The sequence below is a fragment of the Calypte anna genome, chromosome 7 (assembly GCF_003957555.1).
Source record: "Calypte anna isolate BGI_N300 chromosome 7, bCalAnn1_v1.p, whole genome shotgun sequence".
NCBI lineage: Eukaryota > Metazoa > Chordata > Aves > Apodiformes > Trochilidae > Calypte > Calypte anna.
This window is the reverse complement of record NC_044253.1, coordinates 6606019-6625863: the sequence shown is the minus strand read 5'-3', so window position 1 is coordinate 6625863 and position 19845 is coordinate 6606019. Positions and strand designations below refer to the sequence as shown.

The 19845-nt window shown below is 41.1% G+C and overlaps 1 protein-coding gene across 4 annotated transcripts; it reads left to right on the top strand.

Annotated features, from left to right (window-relative positions):
• Window positions 1–1589: 1589 nt before the first annotated feature.
• Window positions 1590–16765, top strand: UBXN4 (UBX domain protein 4). Of its 4 annotated transcripts, none has more exons than XM_030454340.1 (14): window positions 1599–1663; window positions 1694–1793; window positions 7580–7682; window positions 8512–8540; window positions 9356–9474; window positions 10060–10222; window positions 10669–10771; window positions 12311–12365; window positions 12494–12658; window positions 13329–13456; window positions 14187–14289; window positions 14764–14895; window positions 15231–15439; window positions 16136–16765. In XM_030454340.1, exons 2-14 carry the CDS (start codon window positions 1712–1714, stop codon window positions 16272–16274), a joined length of 1530 nt encoding a protein of 509 aa, XP_030310200.1. In that variant the 5' UTR covers window positions 1599–1663; window positions 1694–1711; the 3' UTR covers window positions 16275–16765. The 4 variants fall into 4 exon arrangements, with proteins under 4 accessions (XP_030310199.1, XP_030310200.1, XP_030310201.1 ...); XM_030454341.1 differs by having other exon boundaries at window positions 1619–1631; window positions 1692–1793; XM_030454339.1 differs by having other exon boundaries at window positions 1590–1793.
• The last annotated feature ends 3080 nt before the right edge of the window (window positions 16766–19845 follow it).

Sequence of the window (19845 nt, the reverse complement as noted above, 5' to 3'; positions counted from 1 at the left end):
TACAAATTGAAGACCTTTCCCAGGGACAGCTGCTCTTGGGGCTCTCAGATCAATTACAGCAGCAGAGGTGTGCAACAGCAGCAACTCTGTGACCCTACAGGTAGAGAATTATACTTTTAAAATTGTAGTTATCTGAGAGTGCAATATAAATAGTTTCTGATAATGTAAAAGACTGTAAAAATATTGTAAAATGTAAAAGCTCCCAAAAGATACCTATCCACAGTCATTAGTAAGCCTTCCCATTTTTGATGTTTAAACAAGTTTCTTCCTTACTTGGTGCAGACATTTTTGAAAATCAAACTTGCAAAACAAGTTTCCAAAAAAATAGTGTGCAAGACTTCACTCTTCTCATGCAACTTAGGGTTTCAAATGAGGTGCAATAAATGCAGACTACAGCTGTTGGGAATGCTACAAAAATTTGTGCAACAGATCTATATTAAGCTTCATAGAGCTTAAGATACTACTAGCACACGTTACAACCCAACCTCTTCTTCTCTTTGCACATATATGAGATGTCTTCCTGCTGATTTAAAAAAAAATTTATACCATCCAATTTTTGGTACTGTTCTTAAAGCTTTTGTACCAGAAAGGAAATACGGAATAATAATACCACCTCAGCGGAAAAGCAGTAGCCTTCTGAGAGTTACTTCTTTAAGAAACTTGCAGAAGCACAGTACCTGTATGCAAAGATTACCCAGTGAGCAGGATTACTGTGACATGTTTACCACCTTGCACCTTCACAGAGATACAACTAATTTTGTATGCTGTTGTTAAAATTCATTTGCCTCTTTTCCCTACATCTTTGTTGTTCTAGTTGTCACTATCCATCGACTTTTCTAATTAAACACAAATTACAACAGTGTGAAGAGCTTTCCATTTTTTGGCCTTCCAAAATTTGAGTTATCTGACTCAACAACATATTCAGAATCCATAGTCCTAATTGTTTCAGAAAAAATTAAGTGCAGCAGTTTTTCCAAAATGTTATCCTCAGAGCACCTGACACAAGTTGTCCTGTCCTTGTTACTGTGAAATGTCTATGGGATAGCATCTGCCTTTGCTGGCTGTGTCCCTGCTAAGGCTGTGCTGTCAACGTGCTGCTGTCCCTCACACAGCCTGGCTTACCAAGGAACATAGAGGACGTCCAGGCCTCACCTCCTCCCCCTCACAGAAGACCCGTGCGTGCCACGCTGTCCACTCCTAAGCACATTCAGTGTGCATTTCTGTCAGTCACCTCCTCCGCAATTTTTCCCACCGCACCCTCGCCTTTCCCAGGGTGGAGACGCTGGGGCCAAATTTAACTGCAACCTCACTATCCCCACAGGCCCAGGAGTCCACCTCGGGTGTGTGGGCGCCTTTCTCCCGAACACCTCCCTCAGTCATTTCGCGGCGGGTTGCGGGGCTGCGTGTGTCAGAACCCTCGGTAACACCCCAAGTACACGCACACCAAGATGGCGCCCGCCTGAGGCGAACCCGCGGCCCCGCAAGTTCCTCCCTCAACCCCTCCCGGCGCGTGCCCGGGGGCGGCCGCCAATCAGGAGGCGGCGCCGGGCGGCGGCCAACCGCGCAGGCGCGCGGGGGCGGGAGCGCGTGCGCGTGGCGGCGGGTGAGGAGCGGCGGTGGCGGCGGCACCGGTACCAGCGGCACCGGTACCAGCGGCACCGGTACCAGCGGCACCGGTACCAGCACCGCCAGGACCAGCACCAGTACCACCATGATGTGGTTCGGCGGCTCCATCCCGGCCGCCATCGCCGCCGCCAAGCAGCAGAGCTCCGTCTTCATCGTCTTCGTGTCAGGTACGGCCCGGCCCGGGGGAGCGGAGCGGAGCGGGGCTGAGCGCCGGGTCCTACCCACCCCCCTTCACTGACACAGCGGAGGGGGCCGGGAGCAGCAGCAGCCGCCGCCACCGCCGCCTCTCAGGAAGGCCTCTGAGCTGCGCTGCCGTCCCTGAGGCCTCCCGGGACCGTCCGAGGGTCCGTCGGCTCCCGAGTCGGGCCGGCCGCCCCTCCGGCTGGGCCCAGGCTGCCCGCGGCCCTGTCAGCCGGCGCTGCCGCTGCTCTGGCCCGCGGGCGGAGCTCTCCGGAGGTTCCGCAGCGCCTTGGGCAGCTGTTGCTTCCCCGCCTCCTCCTCCCGTGGTGCCGGGATTTCTGCTGTGTCAGTACGGGTCCCGGCGGTGCCTGGCCTGCTGCTGGGCTGCCCCGGCCTTGCCCTTGCGGTGGTGCCGCGGGGTGTACGCGGTGCTCTCGGCGGGGACACCGCGAGTCTGCGCTGTGTCCCTTCCCCTCGCACCGCCCCAACTTTCTGAGCTCCTCGTCTGCACTGCTCTTTATCTCTCCAGCTCCCTGGGCTGTTGGTTCTGTAACCGAGGAAACTCTAGGAGCTCGGATTCTCTCTCTGTATGTCTCCTGTCTGCCTGAAAAGTGAGGTAGTAAAGCAGGACATCAGACAGGCTCTCCAACTTTCCCCTCCTGTTTTTATGTGTGTAACTTGTTCCTTTTGGTTTTGCTGTTGCCTTAAGTGCTTGTGGCTTGAAGTTTTTGAGACACCTCCTTAAAGAAACAACCCCGCTGAACCTGTGGCCTTCAGTGGTGTTCCCTTAAAAGTTATGAGTCGTGGGATTCGCTTAGCTTCAAGGAGTTCATTCCCAAAGGGGATGTGAACAGAGAAACAAAGTGTGGTTAAGTTCCTTTGTTGACACAACTCTTACACTCAGAGAACAGTATTTTCTACTGGATAGTAAGCATACTGCTAGAAATCAAGATTCTATGAACTTCAAAGATTTTGAGCACTTTCTGGCAAGTGGCATTTTCATGGACTCCTATTTTTGCTCTGTGGCAAGTAAGGGAAAGGCAACATGGGGAAAAAAATAAATGGGAAATATAAATTTGCTCCGCCTTATACTCTCACTGTGTAGAAATTTCCATCCTGGGTCCTGGTTTTATTACTTTTGCTCCTTTTGAAGTGTTCCTTACTGACAGAATCCATGCTTTTGAAATCAGTGGCATTCATCACAGCTCAGAATATACTAAGGCTATGTAAAGAGCTTTAGGAAATTAAACATAAGTCATATAAATTGCCTTTCCATATGAATTTTTTGTAAAACAGAAGATCTTCTCAGCCCAAAACATGCTGTGTTGCTGCTTGAAGAGGGATGGGGTAGTGTATGTAGGCTTTAAGGCAGCATTTCAAAGCCTGCAAATCATATGGCAGGGGGGTGCAATGATGAGAGAGCCTTTACCACTGGGTTTTTAATATTCTTTTTAATAAACATGCTGTAGTGTCTTTACCAACAGTGCCTAATAGCTCTCTTGTCTTCATAGTAAATAATGCGGAGGAAGGAGCAGCAGAAACATGTTATGAACTGACCACAACACCCATTCCTCCCATCTCTGTGGGGGAGGAGGTGGAGAAATGGGGAGTGAAATTAAGCCCAGGAAGAAAGAAGGGGTAGGGGAAAGGTGTTTGAATTAACTTCCCCAGGTAAAGGCTGTTTTGCCTGTCACAGTAATTGCTGAATTATGTCTCTCTGGCCTTATCTCCACCCACGAGTGTGTTATTACATTTTTCCCTCTCCTGTCTGTCTTAGGAGAGGAGTGACAGAGTGGTTCTGGTGGTCGCCTGGTGTCCAACCAGGGTCAGTCCACCACAGGATTTTTTTTTTTAGTAGCCATTCAGTACCTATGAGTATTTGGAACTTTATATATCAGAGGCTGAGAAGTGCACTTCTAATTTATTTCTAATTTTAAAGAAACTAAAATTGTACATTGATCTGGCCATTTCTTTTAGATGTCAATATTGAGTAGCTGGATGTAGAAATGGGCAGATATACAGAGAGAAGATAAATTTATGAATAAAGGGATGTAACTGAGTTACGACCTTGCAGTATACTGTAAGGATTTGTTTTGTTTAGTTTTGCTTGAACAGTCCTGAAAAGGGGGGGCTGTTACTTAGGGCTCTCCAGAATTGCCTCTCCAGAACTGAAGAGTTGTGCTGAGTTCTGCTCTACCCTAGAACAGTGGGATCAGGGCAGCTGACCTGTGATGGATCCATTCCTGGAGCAGTTCTGTTATGCCTGCTGGGAACTGGGAAACCCCAAAATGTGTGGAAACAAGTGTGTTTGATAGATGCTGAGTGCTGAAAGAATAGCAGGGTTTTGTGCTAGCAGGGATTTGGTTTGTGGTTTGAGTAGACCCACATTTAGTGGTTGAGTCTTTGCACTACAGGCTTGCCTGTAGACACTGGAGACAAATATTTGAAAGTGGCTTTCTGAGCAGGAGAATGTACTTACAGAAGTGTTCAGTGTTTCTGTTGTGTACTCTTTGTCCATTAATGTATTTGGTGACAAAAAAGCAATAAAGAAAAACTGAAAGAAACAAAAATCTTAGTGTGGCCAGTGTGAAGGATAGCTGTTAGATGCAGCCTTGACAAAATTTACTGAATTCTGGTAGGTCCATCTCTGTTTCCTGCTACTGTCTGTCCCTCTCTCCCTCTTCATGCACCTCTCTCAACAAGCACTAAAAAAGTGAAGAACTGGATTATTCTTTCTGATTCTAGAACATTTTCCAGTCAAGCAAGGAATAATGCAGCTATTTATCTCAACAATGTGGTGGTGTTAGTGACTGTAATTGCATGCTTTTCATCCAGTTTTTTTTTTCCTTTAACATATTTATTTGCAGCTACAATCCTAACACTTTTTAGATCAGTTTTTAAAACCTTAATAGCATATTCTGGTGATGCAGTTGTGTAAGTGTGTTAAAGATCCTGTTGAATTCACAGGAGGTTGCAGTGAAGGGGGCCACTCCATAATATCCAGGATGCTCAAGGTGAAGTGTGTCTGCCTTGCAAAACTGATTTAAACATTGAGATGTTACTTTAGTGGCTCCTGTAGCCATAGAGCAAAGAAGTTGTGTTTGGGGACCAGAGGAATTACTCCATGGCATCAAATAATTGCTGCTGCTGCACAGGGACAAAGTACTCATGACACTGAAACAGGTCTGGTGAATGTCTCTGCTATGTTGTTGGTAGTTGTTCTTTCTAGCCTGCAGAGTTAAAATACTGCTCTCATTATTTGAGTTGTTAATCTGATGTTAACTGTTTATTTGATATGGAACCCCCCCAGATACCTTCTCTATTCTGATTATTAACTCCAAAAGTTAGACATATTCTGATCATGAAAATACCAGGCTGCTCATAAAAAGTTCTTTTCCACAGTGAAAAAATGAAGGAGAGGGATAAGAAAAAACTTCAGTCTGAAGTGTTTGTCTCTTTTTAGTATCTCTGTAGAAAGACTCCTTACTTTGTTCATAACTTTGTTTTAGATTATTTTTTTACAAAGCACTGGTTTGCAGTCAACAAAGCATTTGTTTGTATTTTGTAGTCAAGCTGTATCAAAGCACTTTGGAAGCTGAGTATGTGAGAGGAGGAGGTGAGCAGCTTCGTGTCCTGTCTTCATTTCCAGAATGGGCAATCCTTACTCTTACTGAGCAGTTATGAAATGCTGGACATTGAAAAGTCAGCTAACCCTTTCCTGTAAGGAAAACACTATTCCCTGATGACTGTGTGCTAAGGAATAGGGGAATTAAGGTCCTTTGACAGCCTGTGATGGTTTTGAGACAGTTCCTTGTACAGGAACTAAGTTGTTATGGAAGAAGTCTCTTCCACTTACCTGAAGCACTGGAGAAATGATGAGTATGTTTTCCCCATGTAGACATCTGAATTTACCTGACCAAATTTAAGAGGTGAGCACATGTGATTTTGAATTGTGTAGAGGTCTCTCTGAAAAGTGAAATAAAGGTTTTGTTTGAGGAACACAAGAAATCTGAGAATCTTGAGAACTAGAATTCCAAAGCAGTTCTGACAGCTCAGTTTTTAGCAGAATTATGAGTTAGGTCAAGTTTTGTTCAGCTTGACCTCTTGACTTTTCAGATACTTTTCCTGTGACCTGGCAGTTTTCATGTCAGGATGTAATTACTACAACAAAACTGCAGTAAATCAGTCTTAATCCCCAAATGAGAAAGGGTTATCAAAACAAAAAGATTGTATGAGAATAAGCAACTATTCTGTGGGTAGTCACAATATTAAACTGTGTTTCATGCCACAGAGCTTTTTAAAGAGTTGAGTTGGCAGTGTTTTCATTCACGGGTCACATCTCTGAGGCTGTACTGTGAACACTCTGACCTGTTTGTGTCTTTCAGCATTCTTCTTCTACAGCAGTTGTGTGTGTATGGAAAAGTCAGGGTCGGGCAAGAATCTAGATATTTTTAGTAGCCTGATTGGATGAGCACATGTCCTTTTTTTAAAAAAAGTGTGTGGTGAAGCAGCTGTCTGTCCCTGAGCATGTGGGAATGGGGGAGGAGGCCAAATCACTTGGGTAGGGCAGCTGCATCCATTGACTGCAGCTGGAAGCACTGCACTTAAAGGAAGAGCAAAGGTTCTCATGTAAAATATCCTAAATAATTATGTTGGATAATAGTAGAGGTTAACACTTCCATACTGACCTCAGTACTTCCCGGGAAAAAAATCAATTATTATATGGTTGGGAAACACTTCTCCAAAACTGGTCTATTTTTGATAGCTGTTATCATGAGCATTGTGGCCAGACTGTCTTGGCCCTCTGGCAGCAGTACTTCCCCAGGGGACTGTATATATAGCTCCTGATCTTTACCAAGTGAAAAATACTGCATGAAATGGCAACTGGGATGAAACAAACAAAAGGTTTGTTGTTGTAATTGAAGAATGGACTACTATACTTCTATACTTGTGACTCAGATTCTTCATCAAGAGCACAGTCAATTCCAAGCTGCTAAGAAGTGATACGGATTGAAGTAAACAAATGTTTGCAGGCCAGTTTACTTGCTGAAAGATGGTTACCATTCATTGGAAAGAATCTGTTAACCCACATCCCCACTAAAACTCTGCTTTGGAAGAAAAGTACAATTGGTGTTGTTTCACTTCTGAATCTGTTTTTTGTGTTGGTGTTTTTTTTTTTTTTTAACTCCATCAGATTTTGAAACCTTGTTTGCTGAATTATTAATTTACAAGGCCTGGAAAGTGTAGTTTTAGCAGTATGTAATTACATTTATAATAAGAAATAAGCAGTGGATAGTTTTAACATGTTAGCATGTCAGGGAGAAGCAGTGGTTCCCTCTGTGGGATCTCCCTGCGTATTGTGAGAGTACAAGCAAAATGTTGAACATGTAACATGAAAGTGAGGCCCTTCTGCAGTTGCATAATGGGATGATGTAATCAAGGCACTCTGCAGACTCAACATCATTTCCAGTTCCTCTGTCTCTGCTTCATCTGTGTGGCCCAGTCCCTTCTGCTCCTTTGGACCAGCTCACCCTGCAGCTGAATGTCTCTGAAAGCTTGTTGGCTTGGCAAGTTTGTTTTTTTTTTTTATATTAGGGTTTTGGTATGTTAGCAAGTCTGATCAGCTGGAGCTGTCTCCAGATTATAAAAGTAAATAAACTGACTTGAAGGGGTCTTTCAGAGGTGATTTTAAGCAACTGAAGCAAAGCTAAAATCAGACCAGAAAGAGTAATTTGTGGTGGGTTTAGCTTTGCATGTGTGCTGTATGTTGCAGGTGAGGATGAACAATCTACTGAGATGGCTGCAAGGTGGGAAGATGAGAAGGTGACTGAAGCTGCCTCAGATGGTTTTGTTGCTATTAAAATCGACACCAAAAGGTTTGATCCTGTTCTAATTCTGTCTCTTAGGCAGTTTTCCATTGGTGATGATGAGAGTAAGAGGCTTTTGAAGTCCACATGCAGCTAGCTTGTGTTCAAGGTTCCAGACTGAATTCAGTACTCCTGAAGCCACTGGAGCCTGAGAAAATTTCAAATTTTACTGTTGTGTTTTGCAGAATATTCATTGCATATTTCAGTGCTAGTAAAAGAATGCTTGAGGCTGTGTTTTTTCAACAGGAAGAGACAAAGTTATGTAAAAGAGCTGGAATCAAAATGCAAGCACTTTTGAGGCAGTTCTTAATTTGCCAAGTTACGTAATGAATTTAAAAACTCTCATGAATTCTGAAAGATAAAAATCTCTAAAGCCTCAGAGAAAATGCCTTTGTTACTGTTGTAACACACAGGATAGAGAAGCATTGAAGTTCCCGGGTAATTACTCTGCTATTTTTGTTACATTTAAGTGTTCTAGTCCATATGCAGGAAGTGCATTGACATTTCCCAAAATGGTGGCATTTGGAAATGCTCTATAGCCCTTTTATTAAACTCAGTGTATTGTTTGCACCCAATAGACTAGATTTTCCTAAATTGCTTCTTTGCATTGTTTCCCTAAATTTTATGTACTCAACTGTGATAACCAGGGATTATCACCATGTCAACACTTATGCAAAATGTTAATGAGAAGATGCAATGCAGATTTGCTTTCAGTGTTCTTTCAAGTATTTAAATAGTTCTGTGTGTGGTGGTAGGACAGTTATTTTTATGATGAAAGAGAATCTGAAGTTGTTCTGAAGTGATTGCTCCTCCTAAATTAATCTTTTCTTTTAAACAGTGAAGCATGCCTGCAGTTTTCACAAATTTGTATCCTTTGAGATCAGCTTAGACATTACATTGTGATTACAGATAATTCCTCTATACAAGTTAACACTGTTCTTAAGGCAGACATTTACAAGCAACGTTATTAAGAGTATTTCCTATTGAACAAAAAGATGCAATAAACTCTGTAGTTGAAAGATACCATCTGTGTATCCAACTTACTGTCAGTTGTAAGGGAATGTAAACAAATTGATTTTTTTTTATGTTAATCTTATATAATTCTCCAAAGAGAAAATTATCCAAAGCTTTATGTAAATAAAATAATTTGCACTAGAAAACAAACAACCAATGCTTTAAATTACTAGTTGGAGTTCAGAGAAGGAACAAGTAGTGGACTGGATTCAATTAGTTACACAGGTATGAAGTTAGGTAAATAGCTGCCTACCTTAAAGAGGTTGCTGGGTATAGCTCAGGAATTAGTTGTGGTGCTGAGGGAGGGAATTCAGTACCTTAACTTGGCTTTCCTTAATGCTGTGAAGAATTTATTATTGTCTTCATAAGATGTTTCTCACACTGAAACAAACCTTTTCAAGCCAAAAGCATACTCACTGGTTGGGTATGTGTGTGCTGGAGAAAAAATGTTTTGGCATAAACCCTTTCATGAAAAGAAGAAATGGTTGTATGTAATGTTTTCCAGCATTTTTGTCTTTTTTCTTCTTCTCTTGGCAATGAGTACTGGCAACCAGATATAGATAGAATACTGGGCTAGAAACTTCTGTAGGGAGGAGGACTTCTGCTTGTCCTTTTAAAGTTACTTCATAAACATTTGTTGTTTGCTGCCCTTAACTGGTGCTGTGCAGATCCTGTAGTGTGCGTTCCATCCAGTTTTTTTATAGGAGACAATGGAATTCCTTTGGAAGTCATTGCTGGCAGTGTTTCTGTTGAAGAGCTTGTTACCAGAATCCATAAGGTTAAACAGGTAATGCTTGCCAACAGGCTGGATCCTTCAGATTGTGCTGGGTGTGCTTACATGCTCAGGACAGATGTCCCTGTCCCTGAGGGGACCTGCCTTGGAGAGGGATGAAGTACAGGTTCCATGTCCTTCCAACAGCAAACTCTTCAAGCTTAAATTCAGTACACAAAAAGAACACAATGGAAAGCACTGTGTAGAATTACTATGGTTTGTTTTTTTTTCACAGCTTGTTTTTATATCATCTGTGTAACACCTATAATATTGAAATATGAACTCTAAACTTGAATGACACACCAATTACTCTGTCAGATTACACATGGTTTTGTAATATTACTTTGTAATGTGGACTTGTAAAATTATGCTGTGAAACAATATAAATATATATAGTTTTATTGCTTGATTTCAAGTCTAAGACTAATATTAGGAAAAAATAGGAAACATATGATTAAATCATATCCAGCAATATGTGATAGTTCTAGTTAAGTTTTAAATAGGGCTGATTTCCAAAAAATAGTTTAGTCTAGATCTTTGAACCTGTGAAAAATGTAGCAAGTTTCTGAGCCTGTTTTTTTTCTTTCCCCAATTTCCTAGATGCACACAGTCCAAGGGCAGCCTTTGGAAAATGGCAGTCAGTCATCTGCTCCCTGTCCCTCCTCTCAGTCTGATGGTGCTTCAGAAAACACACAACCCAGAGCAGCAGAGTTTTGTGACTCTCCTGGGTCTGTTACATCTGAGACAATAAGACTTCCTGCTGGTAATGTTTGGTGTTTTCACATAAATGTTAGCTAATTTGCTTTTGAAATAAATTTCCTTTTCTTAAACTGTTATATAGTGGTACATAAAAGGCAATATGTTGCATGGACTTGTTAAGGAGAAACGTGGCTATCCCAGAATGGTTCTTGCAAGTCTAAAGGAAAAGTCTTGTCATTCTGCTCAGTTCTTATGAGCCAAGAACTTATGGTTTATAATACAATAAAAATTGTGTATGCTTTCTTAAAATAGGATTTCAAAGTTTCTTTGGGTTAGTAACCTGAAAAATTCTTGGGGGACAGTGGGAGTCTAAATAGCAGACCCTTATCTCCTTGAGATATCCTAGTTGCTGTGAATAATGGCTGACAATGAGCATAATAATTTTTAATGGCAATAAATAACACCTTTTCTTTTTCTCCTACGCATTCATTTCTTGTACATCACTTGTAGATGGAGAACATTCAGGTCAAGCAAGCCAGGAAGCAAGTAATTCTTCAGATAAGCAAGTGAGTGATGCTCAGCCTGGGAATGATCTCACACTTAAAGTGGAAAGGTAAATCTTCTTTTGCAGACTTCCTAACATAGTGTATTTCTTTCTTAGGAGACAGTTTTGTTGTTTCTGAGGGTTTTGAACAAACAGGCTTAATTACAGGATTTTGGGTGCTTACTCTGTTAGCATTTGGCAAACTTAGGTGGTCTTACTTTGTGTAGATAATACTAGGGTTGATGGGAAAACAACTTTTAAGTGAATCTCATTTATCATGAAAGAAAGGGGTAGTCTGGAAAACTTAAATGTTTTCCTTCCTTTCATATAGCTTGAATACAGACAATGTGCAAAATTTTGAAGGAATTAAAACATTGAACTAAAAGCACTTGAAACTGGGGTGGTAAAGTGCTAACCTAGATTTTCTACAGATGCCACCTGATTTCTTTTTCTTGTCTGTTTGACAACTTTGTAGATTAGGCATATTGATAAAGCCAGGTTACTCTTATTCTAAGACTTTCAGTCAAAGACTTTTAATGAAGTCTGGTGGGCAGTGCTAGTTCTAATATTTTAAAGTCTGATGACCAGAAACACCTGGCTGAATACATGGCTAATTGATGACACTGATTGCTTTTTAAATACAAGATTTTTTGTATAAACTTGGGCTTTAGCATTTTTAAGAATGATACTATTTGTAGTATTCTATCCAAAACCAATATCATGTGCTTAGTAAACAGAATTATTTATACTGCTAAAAATACATTAAAAATTTTTACATTTAATTTCGGTTTTTTTCCAAAAATTAATTTTTACTTACCACTGTTAAGAAAATGCAGTCAATACTTTAATATAAATACTGAAAGTTCTTTCCAAAATGTGCATCAGTCTTAAATTTTGTGCTGTATCTGCATATATCTATGGCATTTCTTTCAGAGAAAAGAGGCAAAGCTGTGTGGTAATTAGTTTTTTTTTTAAAAAAAGCAAGCCAGCTGCCATACAAGTAACTTTTTTCTGATTATCTGACTCTGATTATCTGGTTATGTTATTAGGTCATGCCTGCCCTTTCTCCAGATTTAAAATATATTGTAAATTACTGGGGTTTTTTTAAGTCAATCCATACAGTAAGGCACCTTTCTGGGTAGATGACAGATGCATGTGCATCTATGTCAGTGCTATATATTATTTGCTTTCCATTTTAGGAAGCAATGTGCAGAAGAAACCAGATGGCTTAAATAGCTAAGGAGACATTGAGATTTAGTGTTCCTGTTACCACAGATCATAAATAATATTTGCTATTGTCTGTCTTGGTTCAGCAGCAGTTCATAAGATGTAAGAATCTTCATTTACTGGGTGGAAAAGGACAGAAAGAGTATGTTAGAACTCCATTAAAGTTGGGAACTCACTGGTGAATCACAACTTCATCTTTTTATAGATGCTACACTTGCATGGGAATGATTCATTACTGTTACATTAGGTATTAACACAGTCTTACAGTTCATGTTCATTTTCATGTCTGCTGTTCTTCTGTGTTTGCTTCATTGAAATTTTAAAACATTAAAACCAGACACTGCCACTTAACCACTTTTCACTTTGTATTCTTAAATTTAGACTAACAAAAAAGCTTGAAGAAAGACGAGAAGAGAAAAGGAAAGAAGAAGAACAGGTAACACAAAACTGCTTGCACATTTTAATAAGTGCTTTATTCCTTTTTAAACAAATGGACTTCAGTTTTGGCTTACTCTTGTCCAAGGCAGTTTCAAGGTTGCAATTTTTATGTCTCTTTTTACTCAGAGAGAAATTAAGAAAGAAATTGAACGGAGAAAAACTGGTAAAGAAATGCTGGAGTACAAAAGACGACAGGAAGAAGAGCAGACGAAACGCTTGTTAGAGGAAAGGAACAGAGAAAAGGCAGAAGAGAAAGCTGCAAGGGAGCGTATCAGACAACAGATTGCAATGGTAAATTTTTGATAGTCTCTGCCTCTCACAAGGGCCACTGTAAGAACTGATGTCTTTGGGGTCTCTGTAGCATTTTGTGTGTATAAAGTGGAGCTTCTGCAATCATACTCCATCTTTTCTATCTGAATGAATATACCAACTCCTCTGCCATATTGCTTGAGTCAAGTGGAGAGTTATCATTTAAGCATGAAAAGAATTGCAGCTTAAACACAGTTCTGGAATGGAAGCAAGGGGGAATTTAGTTGTGGAATATGCAGAGGAATGCTGATCTCAAAATGAGGGTGAAGATTATTTTTTAAGTTTGTATTTATCTGTGTACATACATGGACATAAACAATTCATAACAATTTAAATCCCTTCTTATTATTAGGTTTTGGCCTAGAAAAATAACTGCAGTTGTGTAACTTGTCATAACATTTTCCTCTTTATCTTCACTGGAGTGTAACACTTGCACAGGAAAATTATCTGTTAACAACTGTTTGCATGAAGTGACTCACTGAGAAGTGTCATCATGGCTAAGGACATGAGACTACACTTTGGTAGTGAAAAATTCTTAGCAACACTACTGTCTTTTCCCCTCCCTGAGTAGAAGTCACAGCTCTCTATTTTAATTAATATTAAGCTACAATTAATAGTACAATATAAAGGTTTCTGTTTGGTCCTTTCACAGGATCGTGCTGAGAGAGCAGCTCGCTTTGCAAAATCTAAGGAAGAAGCAGAAGCTGCAAAAGCTGCAGCTCTTCAGGCCAAACAGGCTGAAATAGAGGCCAGAAAAGAAGCATCTCAAAGGGAGAGAAGGTGGGTTCCTGTAGAGAAAGAAATGCTTAATTTTAGGGAGAGTGGTGAAGGAACTTGATACAATTTAAGAGATTTAATATACATACTAATCTATTAATTAATGCCATGCTGAACTGCTTAGACTGACATGAAAAGTTGACTTTCTTTTATATTACTGATTTGTAGTTACTTACGTGAATATTGTTCTCTGGTAACTTTCATCCTTCTGTCATCCCTAACTACCTTTCCTTGTTTTCTGCTTTAGTTAGAGCTTTTTCTGTCTGATCTTTGTAAATACCACATATAATGGGGCTAGGTGGGGAACCAGATAAGGTGAGAATGGGATAGATAATGATTAGACAGAATGACCAGATAATGTCAGCCCTGCTGGGAGCAGGGTGCCAACCCAGCTGTTTGGCTCTGTGTGCAGTTGGCTTGAATTCAGCTGACAGGGTCAGAGCTGTCTCCTGCTTTGCTCAGCATTTCTATTCCAAGACATTTATATTTCATTGATTTAATTTCTGTATCTTGAATGTAAATACCTTGTTTGAATGGTGATGGATCTTTGATTAAAAACAGGGGAGATGCACTGTGGTACATAAGCAGATGGTTATCAACTGTGCATCCAAACTTAGAACCCATCTGGCTGCTTTAAGAAGGGTAATTGTCCCTCTGTTGCACATTTCAACACTACTAAACATTTATCTGTAGCTGTTCATGTGCTGACTGACCCCCCATGCATGTCCTGCAGTGCAATAGCCAGGATTCAGTTCCGCCTCCCAGATGGATCTTCCTTTACTAACCAGTTCCCATCTGAAGCACGGCTGGAAGAAGCCAGGCAGTTTGCTGCACAGGTAAATTGGTGTTTCATTTTCTTAGCTTACATAGAATCATCATGCTTGGAAAAAACCTTGAGTCCAACCATCAGTCCTACACCACCTTAACCACTAAATCATCTCCTGAAGCACCACATCTCCCTGTTGTTTTTTTTTAATACCTCCAGAGATGGTGACTTCACCACCTCCCTGGGCAACCTGTTCTAATGCTTTGCCATTCTTTCAGTGGTGAAGAAGAAATTCTTCCCTATATCTAATAGCTGATTACAGCTTGGTGCAGTATCAGCACCAAGGTGGAGTTTGCTGTTGTGTTACTGCAGCCCATCATTAGTTAGGCATGGTAGGATATAAAAACTTCCTTTTTCTAAATGAAGATGATTGATGGTTTTATAGAAATCTCCTGGGTCACTATGGCAAGTTTGTACTCAACTGGCAGATCTGCAGTTGTATGAAAGTGAACAGTGATTTTTTTTTTTTCTTATATTTTCACAGACGGTTGGTAATACTTACGGCAATTTTTCCCTGGCAACAATGTTTCCCAGAAGGGAGTTTACCAAAGAAGATTACGGAAAGAAATTATTGGAGCTGGAGTTAGCACCCAGTGCCTCAGTGGTGTTGCTGCCGGTAGGTGTTGGGTTTTGGGTTTGATTGCTGTCTGTATCCCTGCAAACAGCAGTGCCAGAGCTGAATATCTGCTATTAGCTGGCCATGACAGCTGGCTTGAATTTTTGTCTTCTCTGTGTATGACAGATTGAATAATAAGATTAATTTTTGTGAAGACTGATTCTGGAGGAGCATTTTTTCAGAAGCAGATAAATGGTGGCATAGATTTTGCCTAATGTGTAACCAAAGGAGTCTTTTTGTGTCCACTGAGTTACTTTCAAATTATGTATGAAATACTCTGTCTACAGAACCTTACTTCAGTATCTGACAAGTTTTCTTTCTTTGTTCATGACCAGGCAGGAAGACCTGCTACTTCTGTTGTTCAGGCTTCAGGCAGTGATCTATGGAAGTTCTTGGGCACGATACTGTATCCCCTCTTAGCGGTTTGGAGATTCATTAGCAACTTTCTGTTTACCAGTCCACCCCCCTCACAGTCTGCTGCCAGATCAGCTCATCAGCAGGAACATTCACACCCTTCAACATCCAGCAGCATCGAGCAGAGCAGGTAACCACAACTGCTGGAGGCAGCTGTTTCTCAGAGTACTTCCAGGAGTTGTTTTCATTGTGTAGTGAGGAACTGAACTGGATCTGACTCAACTGCTGCCCTTTTCTTGGCAGTTTCTGGCAACTGCTCTTTCATCTGGGTTAAAAAAATTAACCTGGTAAACTGTGTGGCAGCTGAGGCAGGGTACTTGTTTTGCATGTGTGATTAAGCAAGCTCCTTATTTTTTTACTTCAGTTTCCAGAGTAGAAAAAGCATTGCCTTGCAGTCATTTATGAACAGGGAATTCAGCTGGAACTATAAATATGGGTTTCCCCTGAGCTGATGTGGTTTGGAAGATAGTTTTGAAGATCAGATTTTTTTAGGGTATGGTTGTACAAGAAATGCAAGCAACTGAAGTCTGGCTTTGACAGTAAAGTTTTGTAGTGCTGAGAGAATGAGATCTGCCTTGTACCCAAGAGCAGCTCCAGGCTGCTGCAATGAGAGGAGTTTCCCAGGGGAAATGAGGCTCTGCCAGTTTGTCTCCCCTCTAAATGACAAGTTTTCAGCTAGCTTTGGGCTCCCAAGGATACAAAGGGCTGAAGGAGATTATTACTGGGGATAAGAGAAGGAAGGATGCAATGTTTGCACAAGAAGTGAATGCAATAAACACAAATACCACCAGGGGAAACTCACATCTCACTGTCTTTTGTACCCTAGGCAAGCAGTCAGGAAACGAGTAGTGGAAAAGCGGGGGGAAGACTTCAAAAAAGAAGGAAAGATTTATAGACTGAGGACTCAAGATGATGGAGAAGATGAAAACAACACTTGGAATGGAAATTCTACACAACAAATGTAGTTTTGAGTAACTGCAATAATCAGTCTCTGGCTTTTTTTTTTTTTTTTTTTTTCTTTCTTTCTTACTTGATCTAAGTGTACTAAAGCTTCTGGACAAGTGGGGCTTATTTTACACTGACTGATTTAATTTCTTATTCCTGGAGTATGGAATAAAAGTCACATAAATCAGAGGAAATTGAACGAGTGTAGTTAAGGCCTAGAAGCAAAGAGTTAACAAGACTGAAAATCTCCATCAGCTATCATAATCATTACCCTACTGCCATAGAAAGGCACTTTTTAATCTATAAATATTCTGCTACATAAATTAAAGGCCAGATATTAATATAAAGGTCATGGTAGGCAATGACTGATTATAATGAGGGTGTCAGAAGCACGACAAATAGCAAATCAGGTAATTAATTTATGTTTAACTTTTTTCTTGCTTCTGCAACTGCAAGCAAAACCTTGTAGTTTTTAATTCCCCAAGCACTCAATAAAGTATTTTCCAGAAAATCTTCTCTGCTGAAGTACTTGTGTCATAGGGAAGCAAGCAGTTAAGATGATACATTTGAAATTCAGAATACAGCAAAGGTTTTGTTCCAGTTTAAATGACCTATTAAAATATATCTGAAATAGTGCTTTTGAATCCAGGATGAAAAAGATGGCTCTTTATCCCATAAAATGGAATACAAGAAACTGGAAGCTTTTCTTGTGGAGGAGGGCTCATAGTCACCCTCTGTGGAAGGTTATCAGCCTTCCCTCCCCCACACCAAGTGTACTCCAGATCTCAGTGTTAGACTTAAAAATTACCTGTGCTCTGCCCTGCTTGGGATTCCTGCTTAAAGGGGATTTCATTATTGCTCTCTGTTTAAATGTGAAGGCACAGTACTACTTCCACTAATTTTTTGAATAATTTCTGATATGCAATTTAAAAAATGCTGTATATAAAATAAAGGAAAGGAGGGAAAAAACTAAATAGAGTAGCTGCAGTAGAACAGTGCATTCTCCTGGATTGGAGTGTAGTCAATAACTTTAAAACCACAAGGAAGCAGCAGAGCTTCCTGGGGATGCTCTCAGGTCCCTTGAAGAGACCTGCATCATCCAAGGGGAGATGATGAAGACAACAAAGTTTCAAGTTCAGAATCCTTTTGCCCAATAAACAAAGGTTTAGGAGCAGAGAAGAGCCATCACCATGTGACCAGTGTTTAAACAAATGTCTGTGAGGCCTCACTGCTAAAAGGCAGTCACTGAGTGTGTTATGAACATCTGGCCAGCAGCTCCCAGTATGGCAGAGGTGAAAAAGCCCTTCCCTGACATTGCTTGGCCACTGCTGTAATTCAAACCAGCTGCCTCCTGCTGTGCCCAGAGCCTGATTGCTGCAGGGCTGAGGTTGTGCTGGTGCTCACAGGTCTCCTAGAAGACACTTCCCATACTTTGCTTTACAATCATATTCTGCTTAAATCAGCTGTGGCAGAGGATGTGATGTTAGCACCAAAGCTTTGTGCTTTTGACACCTTTTCTGCTGTTCAGTGTATAAATGCAGTGCCTGAGCACACAAAAATGCCATTTACACCTACTACAGAAATGCAAGACTGAGCCCAGTGTCCCCATGTGGGGCTAATCCATCAGGGCTGGGCTGCAGCAGCAAAGGGAAGCTGTAAGAATTTAATCTATTTTCCATGGAAATGTTTCAGAAAACAGCCCCTGTTCAACCCCCATGTGTGGTCCCACCATTACTTTAATTCTCATCTGAAAACAAGTAAGCTCCTATTGTTTACCTTTGAAGCTGGGGAAAGAAATCAAAATCTAAACAAAAATCCTGACATTTGTATAACTTAAACCATGAAGTGATTTAGCTATTTAACCTTTAAACTTAGATCTGTCCAATGTGGTAAGGGAACCAAAAACTGTTTGACAGCACATGGAGCAGTACCTATAAACCAGGATAACCTGGGGGTCCAAACTGCAGGCTGGGGGCAGGGAATACCATAAATACTGTTTACAGCTGGTCCCAAACCATTGGGAGACTCACAACTGCAGATGCCTTCCTTTAGTTGTATATAAAGCTATTATAATGAAATCCTGCTGCTCAAATCAATTTAATGTATTTAATATTTTCCTGATACTTAAAATAATAAGTATACATATCCACCACAAATATTTTAGCTATCATTCCAAGTAAAATGCAATTACTAATTGATTGTAAACCAATTAACAGAATAAGGGGTTTGAAGGATCCCATGACTCAAGGATTTCTACCTAACTCTGAGAGCACTGGTTAGCATATTCACACAGAGATTGCACGCAGCAGTTTCCATTTAATTCCACCACAAAGTATTTGTGAAAAAGGTAAATATAACAATCCCTCTCCCCATTCTCCTTACCTGCTGCTGAGTATTTCCCCTGGCAGAAGGTGCAAGCTCTTTCATGAGCCTCACTGAGGGGCTGAGCATGGAGCTGGTGGTCAGTGTGAGGCAGACTTTTAAGGACTTCCCCACTGGTGACCTGGGTGGCCCACAACACAAAGGACGTGCTGGTGATGCAGAACTAAGCCTGGCCTGAGGTCTGCAGCAACCAGGGTCTTGAGGAGCTTCTGGTAACACTGCACTTGAGCTTCATCTGGCTTCTTAGCATCTCCTTTTGGAAGAATGTGTGCCCGTGGCAGGAGGACTTTGCACTGTGTCACTCGGCATCACAAAGGTGGGAGAAGCAGTGGGGCAGCTCAAGAGCCTCAAAAATCTTCTTGGCAGGGTTTCAGACACTGCTGGGCCCTCATCTTCCTTGGGTGGGACTTGATTCTGCAGAAGCAATCTGTTTACTAACTTGCTGGATAGAGGTCCAGCAATGGCAATGAAATTCTGAGCAAATTCCCAGTCCTCCCCAAGGCTGGGAGAGACTAACAGAAAGATCCTACAAACCAGCTCCATTTCTGTATCTGCCTCAGAGACAGTTATTCCAGAATACTTACATTACAGTAGAAGTAATATTTAACTCAAACAATCTAACACACAGATAAATGTGGCCAGAACTAACTGATACTAGAATAAAAATTCAGGACTTCAATCGACAGATGAACAAACAAATGATGAATGCAAAAACAGTCAAATAGTTGGAAAAAGATCATTGGAAACATTTTCTGAGATGCTGGGGTTCCCCTTTATGCCTGAATAATTAATATTTGCTGATAGTTCCTGCATTTCAGAGGAAGATAAAATAAGCAGCCAATGCTTTTCATTTCCTCTTGGCTTTTTTTGGCTTAAAAGGAATCCCAGCACGACTCTGGATGCAGAAAATAACAGGGGCAGTGATCTGCATTGCTGGGGCTGGTTGCCACCACAGCTCAGGGGGTGCAGGAAAGCAAGAGCCACAATTGTGCTCTAATTTTTGGGTTCATAAAGGAAATCTGAGATGTGGTGTCCTACCCACTTGGAAAAGTGGCCGTGATGTGAACTCAGGCAGCAGCAGTAATGTATATACAGCACCAGGCCTGACAGCATCAAAGAATTTGAGCAACATTTTATTGCTTTCCAAAGTCCTCCTTCCTTCCCAGCCTTGGAAACACATCCTCTCTCAGCAGGGTGGACACAAACAGG

Bases quoted from the DNA above. Each gene is read 5' to 3' on its own strand.
- UBXN4 (XM_030454339.1), top strand. From the start codon at position 1,712: ATGATGTGGTTCGGCGGCTCCATCCCGGCCGCCATCGCCGCCGCCAAG. The intron at 10,772-12,310 runs GTAAATCTTCTT...TCTTAAATTTAG, and splicing joins CTCACACTTAAAGTGGAAAG to ACTAACAAAAAAGCTTGAAG. The intron at 12,659-13,328 runs GTAAATTTTTGA...GTCCTTTCACAG, and splicing joins TCAGACAACAGATTGCAATG to GATCGTGCTGAGAGAGCAGC.